The sequence below is a fragment of the Epinephelus lanceolatus genome, chromosome 14, assembly GCF_041903045.1.
Source record: "Epinephelus lanceolatus isolate andai-2023 chromosome 14, ASM4190304v1, whole genome shotgun sequence".
Taxonomy (NCBI): Eukaryota; Metazoa; Chordata; class Actinopteri; order Perciformes; family Serranidae; genus Epinephelus; species Epinephelus lanceolatus.
This window is the reverse complement of record NC_135747.1, coordinates 37,598,694-37,625,152: the sequence shown is the minus strand read 5'-3', so window position 1 is coordinate 37,625,152 and position 26,459 is coordinate 37,598,694. Positions and strand designations below refer to the sequence as shown.

At 40.6% G+C, this 26,459-nt stretch overlaps 1 protein-coding gene across 3 annotated transcripts in view; it reads right to left on the bottom strand.

Moving 5' to 3' along the window:
* zeb2a (zinc finger E-box binding homeobox 2a) overlaps positions 1–26,459 on the bottom strand; it is a 67,025-nt gene that overhangs the window by 15,495 nt on the left and 25,071 nt on the right. For all 3 annotated transcript variants that reach the window (XM_033616976.2, XM_033616973.2, XM_078174666.1), the window contains exons 3-6: positions 6,956–7,243; positions 5,491–5,559; positions 4,238–4,429; positions 3,617–3,831 (exon numbers count right to left, since the gene is read on the bottom strand). In XM_033616976.2, the coding sequence (XP_033472867.1) occupies positions 3,617–3,831; positions 4,238–4,429; positions 5,491–5,559; positions 6,956–7,243 (764 nt within the window). The remainder of the gene's footprint in view (positions 1–3,616; positions 3,832–4,237; positions 4,430–5,490; positions 5,560–6,955; positions 7,244–26,459) is intronic.

Below are 26,459 nucleotides of genomic sequence, written 5' to 3'. Positions count from 1 at the left end.
TGTCCCTGACAGAAAAACGAAAAACTAAAACTCATTTCCTATTTTTCTATTCTTAGTTGACAAAAAAGGGAACATACAAAAATTAAATGATGGATAGGTCATTGTTTTTATTCTATAAAAACTGGTCTTTAATGTGGTTTTTATATTTCCTTCACCCCAGAACCAGATTTTGGATATTCAACCCTGCTTCATTTTGAATTTAGTATTTTTCTTATGTTATATTCAAATACAAATGACACATAAACCTCCTCTATTATTAAATGTGTCATGTGTTGTAATATTTATCAGTATTTTCTGTCTTTTTTCATGAATAGAACACCTGTCCTTTAGGTTTACTATTATTTCCACCTCACTGTACAGTTTTTTGTTAAATCAGGATTATGTTAATTGGCTGTTATTTCCAAACAGCTCACATTTCCTTTAAATGTACAAGAAAAACAGCATTTATTTTGTGTACATTTAATGCTATGCTAAAACAGACATTAGCAAGCTAACACATCATGTGATTTTTTTTAAGTGACAAAATGTCTTTTCCATTACTTTGTTTATTGTGATGGGAAAGTCATATGGTAATGGCAATATCAATGCCAGAGTTATATGAATGGAAATACAACATTGATACACTTTTCCATACATGTTAGATTTTCTAAACATATGATACAACATATGATTGTTTTGAGAATCTAACAGACTCTAGATCACTTCTCAGTCTTTGAAATGACAGTTACACTTTAAGACTTTTTAAAATTACTCAAATGTCTTTAAATGTGACTTTAACTTATGACAATAAGGAAAAATCATGGACATAATCATAGACTTTCTGTATTAACCATGAACTCCTACACCAACTTCCCAAGATCTAACATATTTATAACCAACCATACCATATTTATCGTCCATACTGGTAACCTGTTTCTGATTGTATACTGTATAAATTTCATTGCACTTTCGTGTTAGCCAGTTTTTATATTTTGAACCTCACTGTTAGTTAGTTTCTACATTTCAAACTTTATTCGTTAGCTCGTTTTTATAATTTTGACCTTACCATTAGCTAGTTTTTATATTTCCAACCCTACCGTTAGCTAGTTTTTTATATTTTGAGTCACAATGTTAGCTGGTTTTTATACTTTGAACCTCAGTGTTATTTTTTATATTTTTCACCTTAGTGTTAGCTATAGTTTTTATATTCTGAAGCTTATTGTTAGGTAGTTTTTATATTTTGCACCTTAGTTTTAGCTAGTTTTTATACTTTGAACCACATTTATACCAAGTTTATATATTTTGAATGTTGTTGTTCACGATTTATTATATTTTTTGCACCTGGGGTTATTTTATTGTAAACTAGCTTTTATATTTTGAACCTTACTGTTAGCTATTTGTTAATATTCTGAAATAAACCGTTGAATATTTAGCTTTATATTCGTTTTAAGTTGTATTTTATATTTCCTATACATTTGCTGTTCTGCTGTTATTTTAGTCCATGTGTATTGCACGCTTTGTGTATGCAGTCGAACTCAGTATTGAAACTGGTGCACAGTAACTCCCCTGGAGATAAATAAAGTTCTATCTTATCTTCTTTTATCAGTGTTTCACAGCACCAACAGAAACAGACACACAGGGGTCTATAAAATCTGTTGGAACAGAAATAAAGTCAAACAATAAAATATCTGGATTAAAGAATAATAAATCTAACTTGTTTTTGTGGTGGATGGTGATAGATCTGATTGGTTAGTGATGGATCAGTGGTAAGTGGTGAGTGAGAAACCGTCTCTCTTTAACAGTTTAACTCACAGGAAGTACACAAATAAACAAGCACTTAAAGTCATTTGGGGATTATGATCTTTTAAAGCAGCAGGGAGAAGACCATCTGCTGCTGGTTAGAGCGGTGATGGGGGGGGTCAGGTATGTGTGACGGTGGCGGTGCTCTGAGGTCTGAAGCTGACGGGTTAACTGTGGAAATGTCATTATGATCAGTGTAATTGGTAAATTGAATGATTCAGAGCTTAGTGAGCGACTCTAATGTGAGTTTTGGATGATGAGGGGCAGCAAACAGGCGTGTGCAGGAAACATTTATTAGATCACCATTTAACACCCTGAACTGTACCAACATACTGATGAACTACAGCCCTGAACACAACACTGAGGCCTGTATACGTGTCTTTATTACTGCTCATTTCTAATCTCATCTGTTCCACTTTGTGTTCCAGCAAACAGCTGATCTACAAACTCAGATGGCCCCAGGAAGTCAACATGCTGCTCGCACATCCCACACACGGGCTGCCAACCAGCTCATCAGGTTTTATTAAACAAGAAGAAATGACTGTCACTGGACAGACTGGGATGACTGGGTGGGACAGAATTTAAAAACACAATTCTGTTTGAACACCAGGAGTTTATTTGTGAGGGCTGTTTGTGAGACAGAAAAAATAGAAGACATGCAGGAGAAACAACACAAGACAAAGACATGATAAAATAAAATTTAATAAGACTGAAATTTATCACCATGCCAGCAGCTCTGTGAATCTATAAATGTAAAGGAAACTACAGTATTGTAGAAATGGGATGGCTAAAGAGCAGTTACCTGTTTCAGTGTGTGCGTGAATGTTGTACACACTTTTTACATTTGTTTAACACCAGCCATAACAATTAGGACTTCAACTGACCTTTACTTTCACTGCTTATTATATATAACAATGAAAAGCAGCAATTCTGCAGCCCGGAGAGTTAAAAAACCTAAATCATTTACATTTTTTTTGCCTAAAAAATTGACCAAAACATCTAATTAATATCTAAAATAGTTACCAACTAATGCCCTGTCAGTCAACTCAGTTCATCGACACCAAGCCATCATACTGGATTTAATCCTACGTTATTCTAAGTGAACTCAAAGGACTTCTGGAGTTACTCAGGGCTCCGGTCTTGGTCCTCTTCTGTTTTACCTCTGCATGCTCATAAAACATGCAAAACAACAGCATCTCTTACCACAACATTAATATAATGATGTCACCAAGTGACCAAGGTCCTGTGCAGCTAATTTATTTCTATTTTAGCTACATTTTAAAGCTTAAACATTCAGTCGTTCAGAAAAACATTGTCTGCGACAGTTTTTAAAGTAATTTTTTTAAAGAAAAATTGTCAGAAAATTTTTACCTCTGAATTCTAAATATAAATTTTTGCTGGTTCTTAGTCATCTATGAAAGTACACTGAATATCTTAGGGTTTTAAACTGCTGGTTGGTTGGACATTTCATCTGACATTTAATACACTAAACGGTTCATGTATGAATTTAGAAAATGGTTAATTTTAAGTTGCAGCTATAATAATTTTTATCTTATATTTTGTTATTTTTTAAGTCCTATTTATATGTCTTCTTTATACTGCATCATATCTCCTCTTTTCATGTCTTATGTCCAGCACTTAAAAATATATTTGCTGTTTATCCAAACTGTTCAAACTCTCAGAATGTTTATAAATGTTTCTAAACTAATATACAAGACAGGGGTCAAATGAGCAGAAACAAACATCTACACTGACACCAGACTGTTTCCTCTTACAAGGAACTACAGAGGAAATGCAGAGATGAAATGAAGGGTTTGTGCAGGTGTGTATTTTTTACCTGGTCTCTAGCCGGTTTGTGCGTGGTCATGTGACGCTCCAGCTGTGTGCGGTGGCCGAAGGTGTCGGCGCACAGCGGGCAGGTGAAGCTCTCCTCGTTCTTCTCATGGCGGTATTTGATGTGTTCCTTCAGAGACGTCAGACGCTTGTAGCCGCGGTCGCAGTAAGGACAGGTGAGCAGCTGGGCGAAGTCGTCAGGTGTGCCGGAAAGCAGGTCTGCAGCCAGAGACAGAGACAGGTCAAATGTCAAACATCAGGGGATAGAGGCTGATGGATAATAACTATTGTTTAAACTGTAAGCTCACAAAAAAGAAAACAAACCAAACAAAAACACAACTTTTTATTTACAATTAATAGAAATAATAAACTCACTGACTCACATTAAATCTGATTTATTTGGGAATTGCCTTTTATTGTCTGATCTTTTTACATATATTTATTACATTTTGTTATCAAGGACAATTTATTTTAAAAAAAAATAGCACAAGAAAAACTACTCATAAAAAGTTACATGTTGGATTAATTTATTCCTATTTTCAATGATAATCAATAAAAATTCAGAATTCCAAAATCTAATATAGTTTCCTTAACACAGTACTGGATATATTATAGGTTAAGTTACCATGCTCGCTCTCGTCCTGACCAATGGCCTCAGGCGTGCCCAGTCGCGTCACCTCCTCCGGGGCTTCTGGGTATATTATGGCGGTGTCGCTACGCTGCAGGTACTCGGCAATGGTTGCTGGGTGACCATCACCCTCCTCTAGTTTACTTTTTAAGTACTCGTCCAGCTCGGAGACACCTTCCAGTCGCTTCACTGGGGACAGGAAACAAACAGGTGATGAGTTCAGGATCAGCAGGCTTCGTAAACAGCAAACATAATCACATAATCATAAACATAATCATCCACATCACAGTGTGGAGTGGTACAGAATCAATACAAAGTGAACCAGAGAGGACCCAGCGTTGAGCCCTGTGGGAAGCCTTTACAAACTTTAAAAACACTTGATTTGTTGCAGTTGGAAACAACTGACTCATGACAGATTATGACCCATGACCTCACATGTACCCACTGTCATGGGATCTGGTCTTTCCTCTGTTCACATTTTGTAAATGGGCTCCAGGTCAACATCATGAGACCAGTTATAAAAATATTATCAGCAGAAAAAGGAAAAAACAAATAGGGTTTAAAAAGTAACTCATGGTGAATCAAATTCAAAAATGAAATTATAAGAGAAAAATGGATGTACATATCTTAAAAAATAAGTTTCCAATTAAGCATGTTTAATAAATGTATCTTTACTTTACTTTACTTTATACTGAAAATGTAGTTTTTAAAAAAGTCCTACTTTTTCCAAAATTATCATCAAGTTACATTATTTCTTATTAGGAAACATTCTAAAAAAAACATGAGGAAATGACAGCATGTCAAAAAATAATATTAACAGAAGCCAGAATTATGATGCAATAGTCGGAAATATAAAATAAGTAAAAAAAACAAAAAAATAAAAAATAAAAAATAAAAAAGTAAAATTTACGAGAAACAGAGTAAAAGAAATAGATTATTATGTTAGAATTATAAGATAATAATAAAAATTATTAGATAATATGCCAAAATAATAACAAATAAAGAAACTAAAATATTAAGTGAGAATAATGACACATTTAGAGTCAAAATTATGACATAATAATTCTTTTTTTTTTTTATCTGATTATTCAGAGATGATAATGATTATCATTTTGCCATCTAAACCCATCACGTATTTATGTATTTATTTTCTTGCCATGTACTGGGGGTTGTTGCTATATGATTATTATATTACATTATATTATATTACATATATTACAATATATAAAAGTGCTATGTATGTATCTCACCTGTTGCGTTTCCCACAGCGTGCAAAGACCCTTCTGGACCGACAGCTTCATACTCATCCTTCCTGTCGTCTGTTAAACACATAAAACAACAGAAATTACAGATAATTATTCCTCTTCATCAACTCCTCCTCCTCCTCCTCCTCCTCCTCCTCCTCCTCCTGGGTGTGAGCACTGCAGGCCGCTCAGCTCTGAAGGTATTTTCTACATAAGGAGCGGACCTACAAACTGAGGCCTATTGTGTTGGTTCCTCCTCATGTGACTCCTCAACAGGAGTCACAAGTATCATAAGCTTCATTCAGCCCTTCAAAGGAGGGACACACCTCCTCCTCCTCCTTTTCCTCTACAGCAGAGAGTGCCTCCCCGACCGTACCATAACCCCGGGGGGAACAACAGGAGAATAAATTAATATGTAATTTTACTGTCTTGTGGTTTTTAGAAAAAAGATTCATGTTATTGTCATTTCTCCTTCATGTGAAGATCAACATTTATTTATGGAAATAAAATATTAATTATAAAGTCATTTCTCCAGAGCATCTTACAACTCATATCCCTCAGATCTGATTGGATGGCTGTTGACCTGAGATTGATGACATCACTCTGATAGCAAAAATATTTGAATATTTTACAAGAAGAGAAAAACTAGAGCTTTATTATTAAAGAAATATTTAAAATATATTTAGATATTTTATATCATATAATAAAAGTTGAAAAAAAGAGAGAATCAGAAATGAATTTTATTTCACTGTGCGATTAATTAAAAAAAAGAGCACTTTACAGTTTGAATAAAGTTTTACAGAAAGACAAGTGAAACCAGTGAAACCAATACCACTGTGTGGTTTCCTTTGCTGGGAACACTGGGACACATTTCTTCTTCTCCTGTCTCTGTGGGCTGAACTCTTGTTGTTGTTGTTGTAGAAAGTAAAATGGAGTCTCTTTGTGTTTTCATTCCTCTTTTTTTCTTCCTCGAGAGACAAGATGGAGGTGACAGAGGAATAATGAGCTTCTCACTTCTTCTTCTTCTTCTTCTGCTGTGAGTCAACGGCTGATTCTTCTTCTACTATCTCTGTCTTCTTCTTCTGTTTTCATGTTGTCCTTACTCTCAGTCTTACTCTGCTTCTTTGTGTCTTATTCAACTTTTTATTTTCTACTTTTCTTCTTGTCATTTTGTCCATACATTTTTCTTTCTTCCTCATTTTCACTTGTCTTTCTGTATCTCTCATTCACTCTTTATTTTTTATTATTTTTTAAAATTTTCTATTTTCATACACCTTATAGTGGCCTGATGATGTCACAGTGATGTCATTCACATTTTATTCATCAGGTGTGATCATATAAACTCCAGATCCAGTAAAATCACTTCCTTCAGTTTGTGTATTACAAAAGGAATTATAATGACTATACGCAGGTGCATTATGGGAAATGTAGGCCCCATATATACTGTATAGGTGTAAGCATGATGACTCACCGGTGCCGTTCAGGTGTCCGTTGGTGTCGTCCCCGAGTCTCCAGCGGTGATGGTGGTTCTGTTGTCCCTCTGAGGCCTCCTGGTCCCTGTAGGACAGCAGGGCGTGGGCGACCCGGGGCGATGCCTCCAGAGAGGGCACGCCGGCCGGGCTGCCTGCCTCTTCATCCTCCCCTCCTGCACCTCCTCCTCCTCCTCCTCCATTTGTGAGGCCATTCTCCTCAGAGACCAGAGTCCTGTCGTCCTCGTCTGTCTCTGACCCCGTCTCCACCACATTCTCATAGTTCAACACTGAAACACAAACAGCAGAGGACATGTTAGGTCTCAACTATGGACCAGGAGGAGGAGGAGGAGGAGGAGGAGAAAGAGGAGGGGGATGAAGCACATTCCTGTACTGGGGGACTCTCGGGGGACCGAGGACTGTAAATGTTCCATGACTCAACATAAACTGGTTCAAATTCTCACTTCCTGTACTGAGGTAAAGTTCTGATACTACACTGTACTGATACTCTGTTAGCTTAGCTTAGCATAAAGACTGGAAACTGATGGAAAGTGTTAGCATGGCCCAGAAACAGATCAACATGTTCGACCAAACTGATAAAACAACTCATCACCAACATGGAAACAACACATATTCCAAAACGTCAAACTACAGCTTTGAGTAAAAACACAAACACCAAAGTGTAAAAATACTTTATATAAAGTCCTGCATGGAGAAAATTACTGAAGTAAAAGTGCTCCTCAGATCAAAGATGATCTTTGATTGAAGACTTTTAGTGAATTAAAGTTATTGAAAACCGATACAGCTTCAACACTACATGGACCCACTGAGGGTCAAACAGCCACTTACATCTGAAGGACTAAACAATTAACAATAAACAAAAAGCAAAGCAAAAGAGATTATCAACCCATAAACAATAAGAAAAAACCCAGTACCAATAACTAATAACCATTAAAAAATATGCAATAACCAATCAAAAAAAAAGTAATAACCACTAAATTAATAACCTATTAACAAATATCAATAACTTATAAACAATAACTAATAAGCCAAGAACATTAACCAATTAAGAAATAACCACTAAACATCAATTAATAATAAATAACCAATAAACAATAACCAAAAAACAGTAAACAATTACCCACAACAAATAAACAAAAAATAAATATCACTTAACGATAACCAAGTAGCAATTGACAATAACCGATAAACAACTTAGAACCTAATGACAACCAATGAACAATAACAGGCAGTAACCAATAACAATACAAAACCAACAAACAATAACTAATAACCTATAAACAATCAGTGATGACCAATAAACAATAACCTACACAAAATAAATAATAATCTATGAACAACAATTTATAATCTATTGACAACCAATTCCACCGCACCAACCCAGCCCCACGTCTTTAGAAATGTACGACTCGTCCTGTTGGATGAGCTACAGTCTGCACAGCTGACACTGCTGTTTGGTTTTTCAGACTGTATTTTAAATCTATGGATCAATGAATGTTTCCTGCTGTCTGTGAAACTCAAGACAAATATGAACATGAGAATATGAAGTACTGTAGAGACGTGTGTTTTGTTTATATCACAGCCTGCTGATGATCATCTATTCGACACACAGACTTTGTTTCGTCTCCGTCGCTGAGTGTGAAACAAGTTAAAGATCTTTCTCGTATTACAGAATATTTTCCATCTGTTTCAGAAAACAGGAAGTGATGTCACACCTCCTGTCAGAGCTCCTCAGGTTTACTGCTGTGAATGTTACAGTGTGTGACTTGTGATGTTGATCCTGACAGGAAGTGAGTGCAGCCTGGTGATGGAGGTAAAGTGCAGGCTGGGTGGAAGAGAGTAAAGCACCATGACATCATGGGAACCAGCGAGCAGGGCCCGGGGTTGGCCAGCCTCTTTCTCACTTCACTGTTCGCCTAATAAAGCAATATTTCGACAAGCTCTCATGCGTCTTATCTGAGGAGGCGGCTGCCAGCTCTCCGGCTGAAGCTGCTGCTCCTCCGGGGATTTTATCTGCTGCCAGTTTCAGAGCGTAAACCTTCACATCGGAGCGTGCAGGTTCCCAGGGAGGAGGAATGAAACGCAGCTTTCTTCCCTCCGGTACCCAGAGATTAGTCTGCATATCTGCTCTGAATATGATCTTTGTCTGCGGCACTCGCCTCCCCGACAACTGCACAACAGGTGCAAATTAAAAAGGGGAGCCACGGTGGGCCGGGCCGAAATCTGCTGACCTGGGCTGAATACCAAGAGCAGGGGCGGGGGCGGGGGTGGAGGTGGGGGCGGGGGTGGAGGGCGTGGGACAAACCGGGCTTTAATAAGAGGTGTGACCAGCAGGATTTAGGGGGAGTTCAGACCGGGTAATGCCCTCTGTGATGAGAGGCGGCAAAGAAAGAGCTGAAAAGTGAGACGTGAATGCTCGTTGTGTGGTCGGAGGTATACGTCCCCATATAATATGATCTCACCACACCAGCCCAACCCCCACCCTCTGCACCCACCCACTACACCCACTGCTATTGTGCTGTTTGCCTTTTGGCTGAAAGAATCTGACCTGCAGCAGCAGCAGGAGAGAAAGAAGAAGTGTTGACATCCTGTGCTGCAGATAGACTTCATATAACGTAGGAATAAATACAACATGTCAACTGATGTCTGAAGTATTTCCTGCCCCGAAAACCAAACAAAACACTAAAAACTACACAAACAATAACAACTGAACAACATTTATTTATCATCTCTGCTCAGGAGAAACATTTACGACAAACATAAAGATCGAATTTAAAACAGAAGAAGAAGAAGAGTCAGATTTCTCTCCCACAATTCCACCTTAAATCTTCAGTGTGCTGCAGCAGGTTGCTCAGTGTGTGTGTGTGTGTGTGTGTGTGTGTGTGTCTGCACTGTGATTGGTCGGCGTGTCGGTGTGTCGGTGGGTGACCTCCCAAACAAAAGCCATTCACGGCGCTGTTTGCCCGCCGGGTCACATGACTCTGGCACAGAGTGGCAGATGTCACCGGGGGCAACGCAGCCGGCTCGCATCTGAAAACACCGCGTCCACCATTTTGTCCCTCTACACACACACACACACACACATACACACACACATGAACATATGAACACACACACGAACGTATGAATGCATGAACACATGAACACCTTCAGCCTGTTAGAGCTAAAGCTGCTGATCTCTCTGAGCTCTGATCGTCTGCAGTCGTCCGTCCTTTGTGTCCATTCAGGGAGCGGAGGACAAAGCAGAGACGACACATCGCAGGGCAGACCTCCCCCCTCCTCCCCCACTCTGCCCCCCCCTCTAACCAGGGAGTTTTACAAAGACACATTAATCTCCTCCTCTCCCTCCTCTCAGTCACGTCATCCTGCTCAAACATTTTCTCTCTGATAAACAAACGCCTCCAGCTGTTTCTGACGGGGGAGGGTGAGGAGGGTGAGGAGGGTGAGACCGTGGGTTTCCGGGCAGGTGGTCATGAGAAGGTATGTAACATGGATGAGAGCAAACAGTGGCTCAGTGTTGGATGAGTGCAGGTGCTGCGGACAGAAACACTCTGTTAGAGACGTCCTGCAGCTTCATCGACAATCACAAACAGAGACACGTGCAAACGCTCGCCACACACAAGTCCAACGTTAACGTGAATACAAACACAAAAGTTATCTCAAATCTGTCCGATTCTTTCTGCGTGAATGTTTCCTTTTACAAAAATTAAACTCCACACCTCATCCAGCGAGCTCTGACTTTAACTGAGACAGCGAGCTTTAACTCCTCCATCAACAATCAGATTTATCATCAGGAGTCAGCATCTTTAAAATGAAGCTACGTCCACCAGCGTCCTCTCCACACTCAGGATCATCAATATGTCAAATCTAACCGTCCTCATCAACCAACACATCGAAAAAACATCCAGAAAATAAAAGGACTCTAAATAAATTTGTCTCATTAATCATGTGACGTCCCCTTCAGGGTCCCACCCCTCAGGTTGGACACCTCTGTCTCACATGATTATATTTCTTATTGATTAAAAATCTTCCACAGCGGAAAATCAAACTGTAAAACATCCAATCAGTGTCAAACCTTAACATGAGCAGCCAATCACAGCTCTCCATTCCACGAAGAGGGTGGGGCTTTGCTCAGAAGAGATCAATCCTCAGATCAAACAGCGTCCGTCCAAATGTACCTGACAGGTTTCACCTCCTCCTCAGCACATTAAACATCCATCATAATAATAGTAATGATAATATTAATAATAATAATAATAATCCGTCTGTGTGTCCACAGGTCGATCACATCAGTCGTCCTGCTCCAGGTGCTGCGTCCACATCCTGCCGCTCGCTGAAGGTAATGAGAGATGAAACCAGCTCTGTCTCTCTGTGAGCAGATCACCTGAGCAACTGGAGGGAGGAGGAGGTGAAGGGGTGGTGGTGGTGGTGGTGGTGAAAAGGGGGGGAGGCAAGACAGACTGTGCTGTGGATAATGAGGTCGCTGCCTAGCGGCTACGAGCTGGAAGTGATTCATCACACGCAGGTAACACACACACACACACGGACAAAAGTATGTGGACAGCTGACTGTAAAGCCACCAGCAGTTTTATATGGAGTTGGACCCCAGGGGTGTCCACATATTTTTGGCCACGTAGTGAATTATTGTCAGACATGTAGTTTCAGGTGATTTCTGTAAAAACTGTCTCATTGAATAAACAGCTGAGCTCATCAGAGGGGGGGTTTAATGGTGTTAATGGTCTGCACCAATACAGACCAGTAACCTTCTTCCACAGTAAACCGGGAAATGTTTCTTTAGGGAGCTGGTTTGTGTTATGTGTCCACATACTTCTGGACATATACTGTATGAACATTCACTCAATCTGGACTGACTGAATTACTGACAGTGTCGACAAACAATTTTAGATCCTGTTCTCATGACTAGAGTTCATGATTATTGATTATTAATTCCCAGCAGATATACTCAACAGTTTTAATTTAGTTTAAGACCAAATAAAGTGAAAAAAAAACTAGCTTAGCACAAAGACTGAGAGCAGAGGGAAACTCTTAGCCTATCTTAGCACAAAGACTGGAGGCAAAGGGAAACTGTTAGCCTAGCTTAGCACAAAGACTGGAGATAGAGGGAAACTGTTAGCCTAGCTTAGCACAAAGACTGGAGATAGAGGGAAACTGTTAGCCTAGCTTAGCACAAAGACTGGAGGTAGAGGGAAACTATTATCGTTACGTCATCAAAGCCTAAAATCTACAGTGTTTTCCAGTAAACCTCCTGCTGATGGTTGTTGTTGATCTGCACTTAAAAGTTTAAATCTTATTGGAAATGTCAAACATGATTGGCTGAAATCACTGACACTGCATTAACCTAAACACCAACCTGTTTGATAAAAATGCCCCGATGTATTTTCTAAGGTGAGTTTTCCAGTCCTTCTGCTAAGTTAGGCTAAAATTTTCCCCTTGCTTCTGGTATTTATGCTAAGCTAGGCTAACAGTTTACCCTCTGCTTCTAGTCTTTGTGCTAAGCTAATAGTTTCCCCTGCTTCCAGTCTTTAAGCAAACTGGGCTAACATCTTCCTCTTGCCACCAGTCTCTTTGCTGAGGTAAACAGTCCAGTCTTCAACGTTTTCCCTCTACTTTCAGTCTTTGTACTAAGCTAGGCTAACAGTTTCCCCCTGCTTCCAGTCTTTGTGCTAAGCTAGGCTAAATACAGTGATATCAACACTGATTTTCCTAAATTTTAAACTGTCCCTTTAAGTCCAATGTGTTGTTTTCTGGGTGCGTCCTGGTAACAGGAAGTGGTGGGTAGTCTGCCTCGTGGGAGGAGGCGAGGGGACGAGGAGGGGTGGTCCTGTGGCGAGGCGTCAACAATGTCCGGCCCCTAATTGAATTAAAGTCCCATTTATCTGCGGGGGCGCGATGCAACAGGCTGGAAACTACACCTCCTCCACCCTCCACCTCCTCTGATATGAAGCTACCATCTGTGGCCGAGGCCGGCACATGTTACTGCTCCCAACAAATGTTCACCCCCTCCCAACACCCCCCCGACACACAGGCAGACTCAGTGAGAGCCAACAGAAGCTCCTCATACACTGAACATCACGTTATTATTGACTTGCTCTCATTCATCTGATTATTAACCCTAATTAAATATTCATAATCAGAATGTAAATAATAATTATAACACAGGATAAAATAAAAAGATCGGTCAACAGTTACATTAAAGATCATTACCTGCTGTATAAACACTGACAGGGTGTTAATGAAGCTGTTTATAAACTGATTCTGAACTACAATTATTATTTACACTAAAGAAACAAAACTGAAGGTTTAAAGTCACCATACAATGTTCATCATTCATTCATTCATTCATTCATTAATGATAAACACACTTCACATTTGGTAGGCTACACAACAACAGAGCTGAACTACACCAGATCTTTCTTACGGACACTTTGACATGTGGACAGGAGGAACCAGGGATCAAACCACCGACCCTGTGATCAGTGACTGTACCTCCTGAGCCAAAGCTACAGCTGCCAAAGATCTACAGAAGGAATCAAGGAAGGAAATAGGGAGGTAGTGTGAAAGGTAAGGATGTAGGAAATGAAACGACAAAGTTGGAAAGAGAAGAGGTGGTAGTGAAGGAAACAAGGAGTGTGTGAATTAAAAAGAGATGGTAGGGGAGGAAAGGGGGAAGCATTTAAGGAAGCAAAGAAGAAGAATAGCAGGGGGGAACAAGGAAGCTGTGAAAGAGAAGAAAATCTAGGGGAGGTAAACAAGGAGGTTGGTGAGGAAGCAAGGAGACAGAGAAGGAGGAGGAGGAGGGAAAGGAATGAAGGAAGCGATCTGCAGCTGGAGGCTAAGGTTAACTGTGTGATCATGTGACCTCCTGCTGGATGCCAGAGGTCAGAGGTCACTGCTTCCTTTTTCCTTCAAAGCCTCCTTCTTTCCTTTCCTTCATGAGGATGGAGGAAGGACAGAAACAAGATGAAGATTTAAAAACATCCCTCATTAACTTAAAGTTCACCTCCTAATCACTCTGATCGATGACTAATAATAATATGAACACACACTCTTGATGAGGAGGTGGTACTGCATGCGCTCACACTGAGACTCAGTACAAGAGAAGAAGAACGACGGCAGAGCAGGAAGTGATCGAATACAAAGTTTCTGAGTTCAACAACTACAGATCTGATCATGTTAATCGTCTCATCAATAACACAAAGACGTTCAATTCAAAATGTCGGATCATCTGAAGTTTGATGTTTAAACATATAAATAAATAAAAACATATAAACACGTGTATAAACTCAGATTTGTGTGACAGAGCTGGACGCTGAGACCAAGTCCTGGCAGCAGAAACAGATCATTTCTCTGGTATGTAGACGGAGGATCTAAGAATGGAGAAAAATCCCTCAAAGACAGCGGTGAGGGGGGAGGAGGGGGGAGGAGAGAGTTTCCATGGCCGACCTGTTGGCAGGCTGCTGTGTAATTACAGTCACCACATCCCAGCCTGTTCCCCCATGTGGTCGACCAGTTAGAAAACAAAAAAAGGAGAGTCGCTCTGTAATTCACCCCTCACAGGGAGGGGGGAGGAGAGGGGAGGAGAGGGGAGGAGAGGGGGAGGACATGTCTTTGACTAAAAAAAAACACCAACCACAGGGAGAAGTTCAGGATATTTTACTCTGCAACTGAAACACCAAGAAAAATGTTTCTGAGCTCCTAAAAACAAACAGACAGAGATTTATCTGCTGTGTGACTCATCCTAGGTCGATGAGGGTCACAGTGACACCACATGATGTACGAAAACCTATCCAATGTACAGAAACCATCCCATAGTACGGAAACCTTCCTAACATACAGAAACCTTCTCAACATACGGAAACCTTTCTAACGTTCGGAAACCTTTCCAACTTACGGAAACCTTCTTAACGTTAAGAAACCTTTCTAACGTTCAGAAACCTTTCTAACGTTCAGAAACCTTTCTAACATTCGGAAACCTTTCTAACGTTCAGAAACCTTTCTAACATCCGGAAACCTTTCTAACGTTCGGAAACCTTTCCAACGTATGGAAACCTTTCCAGCGTACGGTAACCTTTCCAGGGTACGGAAACCTTTCCAACGCAGGGGCGGACTGGGACTAAAAAACAGCCCTGGACTTTGACTCGGCCCAGCCCACAACAACCAGTGCGCATACGGTACACGCTTCCTTCTTCTTCAATTTGATTGCCAGCCGGCCGGCTCATAGATATCTATGGGCCGGCTGGCATCCAATTTAAAGGCTGCCACCTAGCGGACTGGACGTGGAACAGTAGATTATCAGGGAGAAAAAGGAAAAAAACAAAAACAAAAACAAAAACAAAAACAAAAACAAAAAAACGGTGATGACTGCATGGCGGCCGTCGGCCGTCCTGGAGTACCGGCCGTTCTGTGATTCTCCAGAACCTCCAGATGGCCAGTCCGCCCCTGTTCCAACGTATGGAAACCTTTCTAACGTTCGGAAACCTTTCCAACGTACGGAAACCTTCTTAATGTTCGGAAACCTTTCCAACGTACCGAAACCTTCTTAACGTTCGGAAACCTTTCCAACGTACGGAAACCTTCTTAACATTCGGAAACCTTTCCAACATACGGAAACCTTTCAAACATACAGAAACCTTTCCAACGTACTGAAACCCTCCCAATGTACGGAGACCTCCTTACATACAGAACGTGGCAGAAACCTTCTAAACATACCGAAACCCTTCTAACGTTCGGAAACCTTTCCAACATACAGAAACCTTCTTAATGTTCAGAAACCTTTCCAACATACAGAAACCTTCTTAATGTTCAGAAACCTTTCCAACGTATAGAAACCTTCTTAAAGTTTGGAAACCTTTCCAATGTATGGAAACCTTTTCAACGTTTGAAAATCTTATCAACTTATGGAAACCTTCTCAATGTACAGAAACCTTTTCAATGTATGGAATTTGTCTCAACAAATAGAAACATTTCCAATATATAGCAATCTTTTCAACGTACTAAATCTGTCTCAACATAGAGAAATATTTTCAACCTACAGAAACCCTCCAAACGTTCGGAAACCTTTCTAATGTATGGAATCTGTCTCAATGTACAGAAACCTTCCAGACATTTGGAAACCTGTTCAACGTACGGAATCTGTCTGAATGTATAGAAACCTTTCCAACATACGGAAACCTTCTGAACATATGAAATCTGTCAAAACGTACATAAACCTTCCCAACATACAGAAACCTTTCCAACGAACTGAAACCTTCCCAACATCTGGTAACCTTTAAAAATGCGGAATCTGCCTCAATGTACAGAAATCGTTTCAACAGACAGAATTTGTCTCAAGGTACAGAAACCTTCCCAACATCCGGTAACCTTCTGAATGTATGAAATCTGTCTGAACGTACATAAGCCTTCCCAACAAACAGAAATCTTTTCAATGTACAGAAACTGCTTGAACATACAGAAATCATCTGAATGTATGGAAACACTGAACATGTCTGTACTGAAACCATCTAAGCAGATGGAAATCATCTCAACTTACAGAAACTGTCTGAACGTACACAGAAACCTTTTCTCACTGAACAGAACCTGTCCTACATCATAGGTCAGAGCTAACAGAAGCATCAGGTGAGGAAGGAAGTGTAGAGAGAGAAAAAAGGGAAGTGAAGAAGGTGTCAAAATAAAACAGATAAAACTTTTGAGTTAAACTGAGCTGCAGGTCAGATCAGACTCACTAAACTATTCAAATGTTCCTTTAATGGAGAAATACTCAAACAGGTGAAACTGAGAGCTTTTGTTCTGAAACAGAAAACATGTACACACTCTTCATATCTGCTGTGTGTGTGTGTGTGTGTGTGTGTGTGCATGCATGTGTGTTATCAGCGGTGTTGTGCAGAAGGTGTGACAGCAGAGGAAGAAAAAGCAGCAGTTCCTCTTTGAACGAGTCGAGTCACTAAAAACTTTAATCAGGTTTTAACACCTTGAGTTTTGTAAGTCCGTTAAAAACGAAGTGTTAAAACCTCCACCCACCTCCACCCCCCCGCCCACCACCAGGCTCAGAGTGCACCAGATAACCTCACGGCTCCGTGCCAGACTCCGTTAGATTTCACCTGTTTTTAAAACCATGTTCAGACCTTTAACGTGCGTTTCCTCCACAGTGACAAGACACTACGTTATACTACAGACTGTTTATACTCAGTGCATCAACACCACAGAAGACAGAGATATAAAATAAGACCAACACACAGTATTTTTACAGTACGTGTTTCCATCCTCCTGTATCCTAAATAAACTGTGAGACATGTAACAGGAGTTTCCTGTGTAACAGTATCTGTGTGGATAAAAGCAGAACCAGTCTGAGTGAATAAATGATGAAATGAAAACACGATGAGGAGGCTGTGACCTTCATCACATTCATACATGAAGCATTTTCATCATGTTTTCAGCTCTGCCTGCAGCTCTTTAATCACCTCGTCTTCTTCTGCAAAGTACATTTACTCTGTAAGTACTGTACTGAAGTAAAATACTGAGGTACTGTATTTTACTCCGTTGTTTCTTTTCTCTGCACCTTTGTACCTCTACTCAAAGACACAACAGAACACATTAACAGTCAATGTTTCCAACCAAACTGAGTTCAAATTTTCCCTGAAATTACAGAAAATCAACTTAATAAAAGTGAATGGTTGTGTCTGAATGTACAGAAACCATCTGAACATATGAAAACCACGTGATTGTACAGAAGCAGCCAAACATAAGGAAATTGCCTGAATGTACAGAAAACATTTCACCATTTCGAAACCATCTGAACATAAAGATTTTGTCTGAACGTACGAAAACAGTCTGAACGTGGGGAAACAGCAAGAATGTACAGAAACCATCTGAACGTATGTAAAACATCTGAACGTACCAAAATCACGTAATTGTACAGAAGCAGCCCAAAGTAGGAAATTGCCTAAAGTACGAAAACCATCAGAATGTATGCAAACCATCTGAACATACGCAAACCATCAGAATGTATGCAAACCATCTGAACATACGCAAACCATCAGAATGTACACAAACCATCTGAACATACGCAAACCATCAGAATATACGCAAACCATCAGAACATACAAAAATCACCAGAATGTACGCAAACCATCTGGACATTCGAAAACCATCAGAACGTACGCAAACCATCTGAATATACAAAAACCATCAGAACATACGAAAACCATCTGAATATACAAAAACCATCAGAACATACGCTAATCATCAGAATGTAGGCAAACCATCTGAATATACGAAAACCATCTGAACATACGAAAACCACTAGAACGTACGCAAACCATCTGAATATACGAAAACCATCAGAACATACGAAAACCATCTGAACATACGAAAACCACCAGAACGTACGCAAACCATCTGAATATACGAAAACCATCAGAACATACGAAAATCACCAGAATGTACGCAAACCATCTGAATATACGAAAACCATCTGAACATACGAAAATCACCAGAATGTACGCAAACCATCTGAATATACGAAAACCATCAGAACATACGAAAATCACCAGAATGTACGCAAACCATCTGAATATACGAAAACCATCAGAACATACGAAAACCATCTGAACATACGAAAACCACCAGAACGTACGCAAACCATCTGAATATACGAAAACCATCAGAACATACGAAAACCACCAGAACGTACGCAAACCATCTGAATATACGAAAACCATCTGAACATACGAAAATCACCAGAATGTACGCAAACCATCTGAATATACGAAAACCATCAGAACATACGAAAATCACCAGAATGTACGCAAACCATCTGAATATACGAAAACCATCAGAACATACGAAAACCATCTGAACATACGAAAATCACCAGAATGTACGCAAACCATCTGAATATACGAAAACCATCAGAACATATGGACACAATCTGAACCTATGGGAAAAACCCGAACATACGAAAAACCATCTGAACATATGCAAACCATCTGAGAGTATGGAATCAACCTCAACGTACAGAAACAATCCGGATGTACGAACTTAACGTACACAAACCATCTGAACATATGGAAACTATCGTAATGTACGCAAATCATCTGAATGTACAAAAAACATCTGAATGTATGCAAACAGCCTAAACGTACAGAAACCATCTGAACGTACGCAAACAATTTGAAATAATCAAGTTTTCCACCAAACAAGGTTTGTCTCCATCTGCGGCTGCTGTGTGACTGTCAGTACAATAAACAGTATAAATATTGGCATCAGAACACACTTAAAGTACCAGCAGTAAAAGTACTCATCATTTATTTTGAACACTGTGGTATTAGATGATTTTAGATGCGAGTACTGCAGATTCAGTCGTGGATGGAGACAAACATTCAGATTTTATTTGAAGGTTTTGATATAAACTCAGTTGTAATATATAGTGACAGATTCCAGAGGAGTTCAGTGTGACACCAGCGTGTCCCTGCGCTCTGTACAGGATGATGTTGTGGATGTGGAGGTGGTGTGAAGGTGTCGCTGAACTGCAGACCTGAGAATTTAACGGTAATCCTATCAGCAGCAGAGTGTGTCGGTTGAAGCCCCGCCCCTCTCTGATTACACAAACTACATGGAGAAAACACACACTTCTGCTGCCGTCTGATAAGAGTGTGTCTGAGTGTGTGTGTGGGCGGTCAGAGGGTGTGTTTGAACCAAAGGAGAAGAAGAAGAAGAAGAAGAAGAAGGTCAGACGTGTGAAAAACTCAGTGATTCTTCTTCTCTTGTGTTTTTGTTGCAAAACGTGAAATCAGTCGGCTGTGAAGCTGCCGCAGACCTCGCTCTGTACTCTGTGTGTGAACACGCACATCCTTCAGTCCTGTCTAAATAAGAAATGCAGCTGAAGGTAGAAAAATATTAAAAAATAAAACTTCTCTTTTGAACTCTGGATCTTGTTCTACATGCGTTTTGAAGCTCATCAAATCTTTCTGTGTAACTCTTCAATTAATCATCGGCCTCTGGGGGGGGTGGGTGAGGCTACACCTCCCCCCTCCCTTATGTAAAAATGTAGGTTGCGTTAAGAGAAAGTCAGATTTTAAGTGTGAATAATGGATACAGACGCCTGTGATGAAGCAGTTTACAGCCCCAGCAGCCTCCCTGGAGGGGAGGAGGGGGGAGGAGGGGGAGAATATCCAAAATGTCTGAATTATTCATGTTCCCAGGTGGAGGATGAATCTTTACAAAAGGGGGAGGAAAGAGGAGAGCTCTTAAATCGCTCCAATGAACACCTTCTTCTTCTTCCTGTCAGAAACTTTTCACCGTAAATAATTTATGACTGCAGGTGATGAACATGTCTTCTGCCTCTTCTTCTTCTTCTTCTTCTTCTTCTGCAGACTTCACTATTACAGCCTCATCATCATCATCACCTAACCTTCACCATCACACACTTTCCTCCATCACTAAGACAAACGTCACATCTGGGCCATATCCTGCTCACAGAGCGCTGCAGGGATGAGGTTTGTCAGGTTCCCTCGTCAAAAAGCCAACGGGATTTTTCCATTGGATTTTGGATTATTGCAGAAAATAAGCTCTTTGCAAACAAACATTTATGAAACTAAGGGACTGTTCTTTATTTATCAGAGGAGGGCGGGACGTTGCTGGGATGTGACTTTCTTTCTTTCTTTATTATTTTGACTCTCCCTCCTCCATAAATGAGTTATTATATTCTTAAAACTTGTTGTTTAGAGTTAAAAGTTGAAGACAAAATTTCAGTTTGTCACTGGTTTATTTTTGGCCAAATTTAAAATGAGACACAGAATAAAGTAATTTTGATGAAATACTCTGACACACCATCACACCTCAGAAACCAGCGGCTAAAGTGCAGAGGGTGAGGCTAACACACCTAACATGCTACAGCTGCTGCTGACTAAACAGCTACAGGTCAACGAGAGAAAACCCAAAAATACCCAGAGAATTATCTTAAGTGAAAATCAGTTTGTTTGTTTGTTTTTTACAGTATTTGTAGTAGAGCGTCCCTGCTCTGTCTCTCTTTCAGGAAAGGGTTCCTTGGCCAGAAAAACATTGAAGAATCTTGACTTAGACTGCTCTTTAATTTGCCAAAATGGTCTAAGCTCAAACACTGGACCAGACTAGCAAAATGTAAATCAGCCTTACTCTGTTACCAAACATAGCTGAACACCATGTGATGTAACGCAACAAAGTGTCACCAAAGTGTCACACAACAGAAGGTGTTGGACCAAAATGTATATATATATATATATATATATGTATATATGTATATATATATGTAACCGGAAAGTCCGGCCCCCAAAGTGTCTGCTTAAAAAAATTCTGGTCTTTGGACAAATCTAGTTGATGACCCCTGCCCTAGCCCCTTACCTTAACCTTAAACATCACAACCCTTCACCTAAACCTACACCTAAAACACCTTAAGTTTTCTCCTTAATTATGAAACTTAAGGCTGAATTTCTCCTCAGTTGAGGGACTTACACAGTTTCACAGAATCCATTTAGAGGTTTCCTTGGTTAAGGAAAAATGTTTGTTTGCTTGGACTCAAATTTGTGACGCCTGTTATCGTCTCACACAGTTGTCTTATAGTTAGTGAAAAAATGTCAGAAGAAAAGAAGACAAGAAAACCACATGGGTCAGAGGAGGAGACGATTCTGGAGGAATACAGTCATAGAAAGCACAAACGATTTTTGATTCCCAGAAAACAGGAAACTACTGTCGTAAGAAACTGAAATGAAAATGAATTGAGTCAAATTTAAAGTGTAAAATCAAAAGCGTGTCCATCTGGTTGCACAACATTCTTCTGAGAGTGTGTTAGTTTTTTCCATTTATCACCATAAACTCAGTCATGTTGCAGAATTAAGGTTGTTTTTTTTACCTTGCTTTGGTTGCTAAGGTCTTTTGTGCAACGGTCTAGGGATTCCTTAAGTGTAAGACCAAGACAAGGAGAAAACCATAAATACTTAAGAGAATGTTTTAAGGAAACTCTAAGGAGAAGACTTAAGGCTGTTTTGTGCAACTGATTGTATTTTGAGGGAAACCTTAACTGGCTCTTAAAGGAGAATCTTAACTTGAGGTGTTTTGTGCAACCGGCCCCTGAAGCTTAAAGCAAGTCTTAAACCTCAAGCTAGCCTCTGAAGAAGTGAGTCCTCACTTTCCAAAAATGTCCTCACTCTGTAAATTCTTTCTTTGGTCCTCAGTATGTGCCACACACGCACGCGCACACACACACACACACACACACACACACACACACACACAGTTAGTCAGGTATTGCCTCACAGCAGTCTGACTGGTGTTCGGAGGTATTATTGTGGATCTGTTCCTGGAACAGTTTGCTGAAGTGAAACTGCTGATGGAGTCACTTTAACGTTGACTCATAAGACCTTCGTCCACCAAAACCTGCCGGACACAACGCCAGGCACCAACAGAAACACAACAGCAAAGGAAGAACAAGAAGAAGAAGAAGAAGAGGAAGACTCCTGGTGTCATCACTTTCCACAGGTCACAACGTTTTTTTCCTGACGGTAAAAACTGGTGAACGAGGAAGAAAACACCGACCTCACAAAGTGTCAACGTCTTCACACCCAGAGAAACTACACTCACTGTACGAGCAGAAGAAGACAGTGTGAGGTGGTAGAAAGCTCCATGACAGGCAGGTTAATGGACGAGTTTCAGGACGTAAAGATTTCGTCAGTACAACAGTGACGTCATTCGTGTAGAAATCACCTGGAGACACATCAAACCAAACCCAGTTCATAAATCTGACCGTTTAAGGAGCTGCGTGTCAATAACATGACGGAATGATTGATTAATGTCGAGTCTGAGCCAATCACAGAGCAGCACTTCCTGTGTGTATGTATCCAATGTGCAGTGAAACGTTAGTAATTGCGTGGCGCTGACTCAGCGCTGCAGAGGGGAGGTCTGCTCATCGGGGGGTGAAGGACAAACAGGAAGTGAGGTGTCGTTGGAGCTGCTCGGCGCTCGAGGTCACACCTTTGGACTGACAGATGTGTTCATCCACCATGTGACCCGCTAACCAATCAGCCGCTCGCCGGTCAGGCTCTCTGAGGTGACAGGAAGTGACAGGCGTTCGCTGCCCGAGGTCCTAACTTTTCAGTCAAGTGGCTGAGCGGCCACAAGGCACGATAATCCAATAAGTGACTTATGAAGCGTCACAGCTACTGCTGTGAGTCACCGTGGGGCTGAGGACCAATCAGGGCACGGCGGAGAGGTTGTCAGGTCAGGTGACCAACACCTGGAAACACCTGGTGACACTACTGAGTCCAAACTGATCAAATATCAATAATTACTCACTGATACTGTTTCAATAATTAATTATAAGTTTAATCTATAACATGAAAGTCAACCTGAGCTCACAGAGACGTCTCTACGTCTCAGTGGGAGAACTGGAAACCAGTACAACCAGCTGCAGAGGTCTGGTCAGACTGGTTCTGACGGTTGGAACCAAACCTCTGTGTAAAAATGACATGTTTAGTGAGCGCAGGTCTGGACGCTGTAGAGCGAGAGCTGATTGTGATGCTGCTGCTGTCCTGAACAGAGCGGAGCAGCATCTCCCCGCTGACAATGAGAGCCGAGGGGGGAGTCAGGGGGAGGTGGAGAGGTGGGAGGAGGATGTCGGTACAATGAGACCAGTGTTACCGCGATGTGGTCTCCATTGTACCTCTGAGCTCAGAGGTGTCTCCACTTCCTGCTCGCAGCTTCACTGAGAAAACCACCGAGCGCTCTGAGTGGGAAACAAGCTCCCAGTAAAACCTGCTGGTTTCAACACACACCAGTTCACGTCCTCAACTGGAGGAGCTGGAGTCAAATGTCCTCACAGAGAGAGACACCTGAGGACAGGACACTTTATTAACCCTCTGAGGTCATCTCACAGTTATTATTATTGTTAATATATAGTCAGACGAGGATTAAAGATGTTTCTGAAGAATTATTTCATCATGAAACAGACACAAAGATTTAAAACATTTGAATCTTCAGAACTGAAAGGATTAATTGAGCAAGATATTCTCATAGAACGCTTCGTAAGGCCCAGAAATGACGCGACATCCTGAACATACTGTTACATAATTAACGTAAAGTTACGGAGGCTAGGTTTAGGAAAAGAAACACGGTGAGGACGCACCTTAAAATGTCTTAAAGTTCACTCAGAGTTCACACAGATCCGAACACACGACTCCAGGGTAAACACCCAAGTGAAAGTCCAGTTTTTATTGACCCATCCACCCGACCTGCCTCCTTAAGTGGGATTTATACTTGTTCGTCAGCTCTATGCAGAGCCTTTTGAGTTGATTCAAAACACACATTAAACACACATTAAACATGACTTAACAGAGACAATGTCAAACACAAGTACACAAATCAGCTTCACTATAACTCGCAGCATTCACAGACAAACACTTGTCTTTATCTGGACACATTTTCCCCACAAATACAACATGCTAACGTTATTAGCACAAGCCTATGGTATTTTACATTGTATAAATTAGCCTAGCAGCTAGCAGACTTTTCCTCTACTCATATGAAGCCAGGGACAACAGCAACATTTAATAAAGGTAGCGTTACAAAATTCGGCTCCATTACAGCTCACAACATTCACAGACAAAACAAGTGTCTTATACTAAACACGTTTTCCAAACAAATACAACATGCTAATGTTACTAGCACAAGCCATTTTACATTGTATAAATTAGCCTAGCTACTAGCGGAGATTTCCTCTGCTCATATGAAGCCAGGATAAATCACACACAAGACTTAAAATGCCATTTTTGTGGAGGCTTTATTGTCTTCACAATTTATTGTTTCTTATCCGTGAAATTAAAGTAAATAAAAGCTTTGTCTCCACTGAGGGAAATGGTTTCAGCTTACAGAAACAGACAGGAGGTCTGCGTCGCCACAACGTGTAGTTACATTTCTGGGGAGGTGTATGTCAGGCGATGGCATCGATTCGACGCAGAAGTATAAATCCTGCTTGACAAGTGCTCAGGACTGCGTCCTTGTTTACCGCCGTCAGCACATGGGTCACATGATTGCAGCCTTTTAAGGTATCTGGGATAAGTACAAATTTGGGTTACTACTTTTTGTAGGAAAACATGAAAAATTTGTATTTATTAACTAAAAATGAATCACAAACTTGAGATAAATGAGTCACAGCTGTTTGTATTTTATGTCTTTTCACTGTTCTCTCACATTTTACACATTAAAATAATTAACTGAGAAAATATAAAATATTTCTGACATCATCGTCTGCTGCTGTTTGTTGACATGATTTCATGTTTTGGTTGTCTCTTAATTTGTGATATTTCCTTCAGTCAATGATTATGAATGATGATAATGTATAAATAAATATATATATACACATATAAACCAGTCGGCTGGTTTTCTGTGAGGCTTTGAGTCGAGCCGTGTTGTTGTGGTTTGAACATGTGATGTTCCGCAGTGTGAGAGCAGGACGCTGCATTAACGAGCCATTTGTGGTTTTTAACATGAAATATGGATGTGAATCATTTCAGAGTCAGACTGGTTCACTGCTGCAGAAACACACAGGTGACTCCATAACACATCTTCATCATCATCACCTCCATCAGCAGAGAGGACATCCCTCATTCATAGAGAAAAACATTTTAGTTTTTGTCACTTTAAGTTACTTCATGCTTTTATTTTGGTTTAAAGACGGACTCTTATTGTGGAGGAGCTCCATCCTGAACTTCCTCACTCTCTCATGTCATCACAGAGATCTCACAGCTGTTTAACAACGTCTACGTTTTAGTTAAAAATCCCAGAATATGAGTGTAAAACATCAGATTATAGAGGATGAAGGATCAGAGACGTCACGTCGTCATTAATACCTCACGACTGACAAGCTGAACACCACAACATCTATGTTTCTGTTTTTTCTTCTCCTCATGGGAGTGTGTGTTGGGTTTTCACACTATGTGTATGTATTCACTGCTAGTTCTGTTAGCACTGTTAGCAGCGTCAGCATGACTAGTGGTGCTGACATAGCAAGCAATGCTAAAAGGGATTTGCAGCTCAAAATGAAGCTGCTTATTCACCAAGTGACGTGGGGGGACACCGGAGGGTGGAACCATGTTTCCATAGCAATGTGTCCCGTCACTGGGACAATGTTATCAGCAGTAATCACTAAACGAGCGCTGCTAGCTAGCTCCCACCTGACCCAGGTGGTGCACAGCGCAGAGCAGCTAAGGAACCAGTGTAGATCTGAGGGTGGGCAGTGGGCACTATTTCTTCACATGGGAACACAGCTGTCTGTCTGTCAGCAAAGCCAACAGGAAATAAAATAAAACACCAGCCATCCATTTTCAACCTCTTCTCCGAAGCTAGGTCGTGGGGGCAGCAGGCTGAGCAAAGTATTCCAGACATCCTTCTCCCCAGCAACGCTTTCCAGCTCCTCCTGGGGGACCCCAAGGTGTTCCC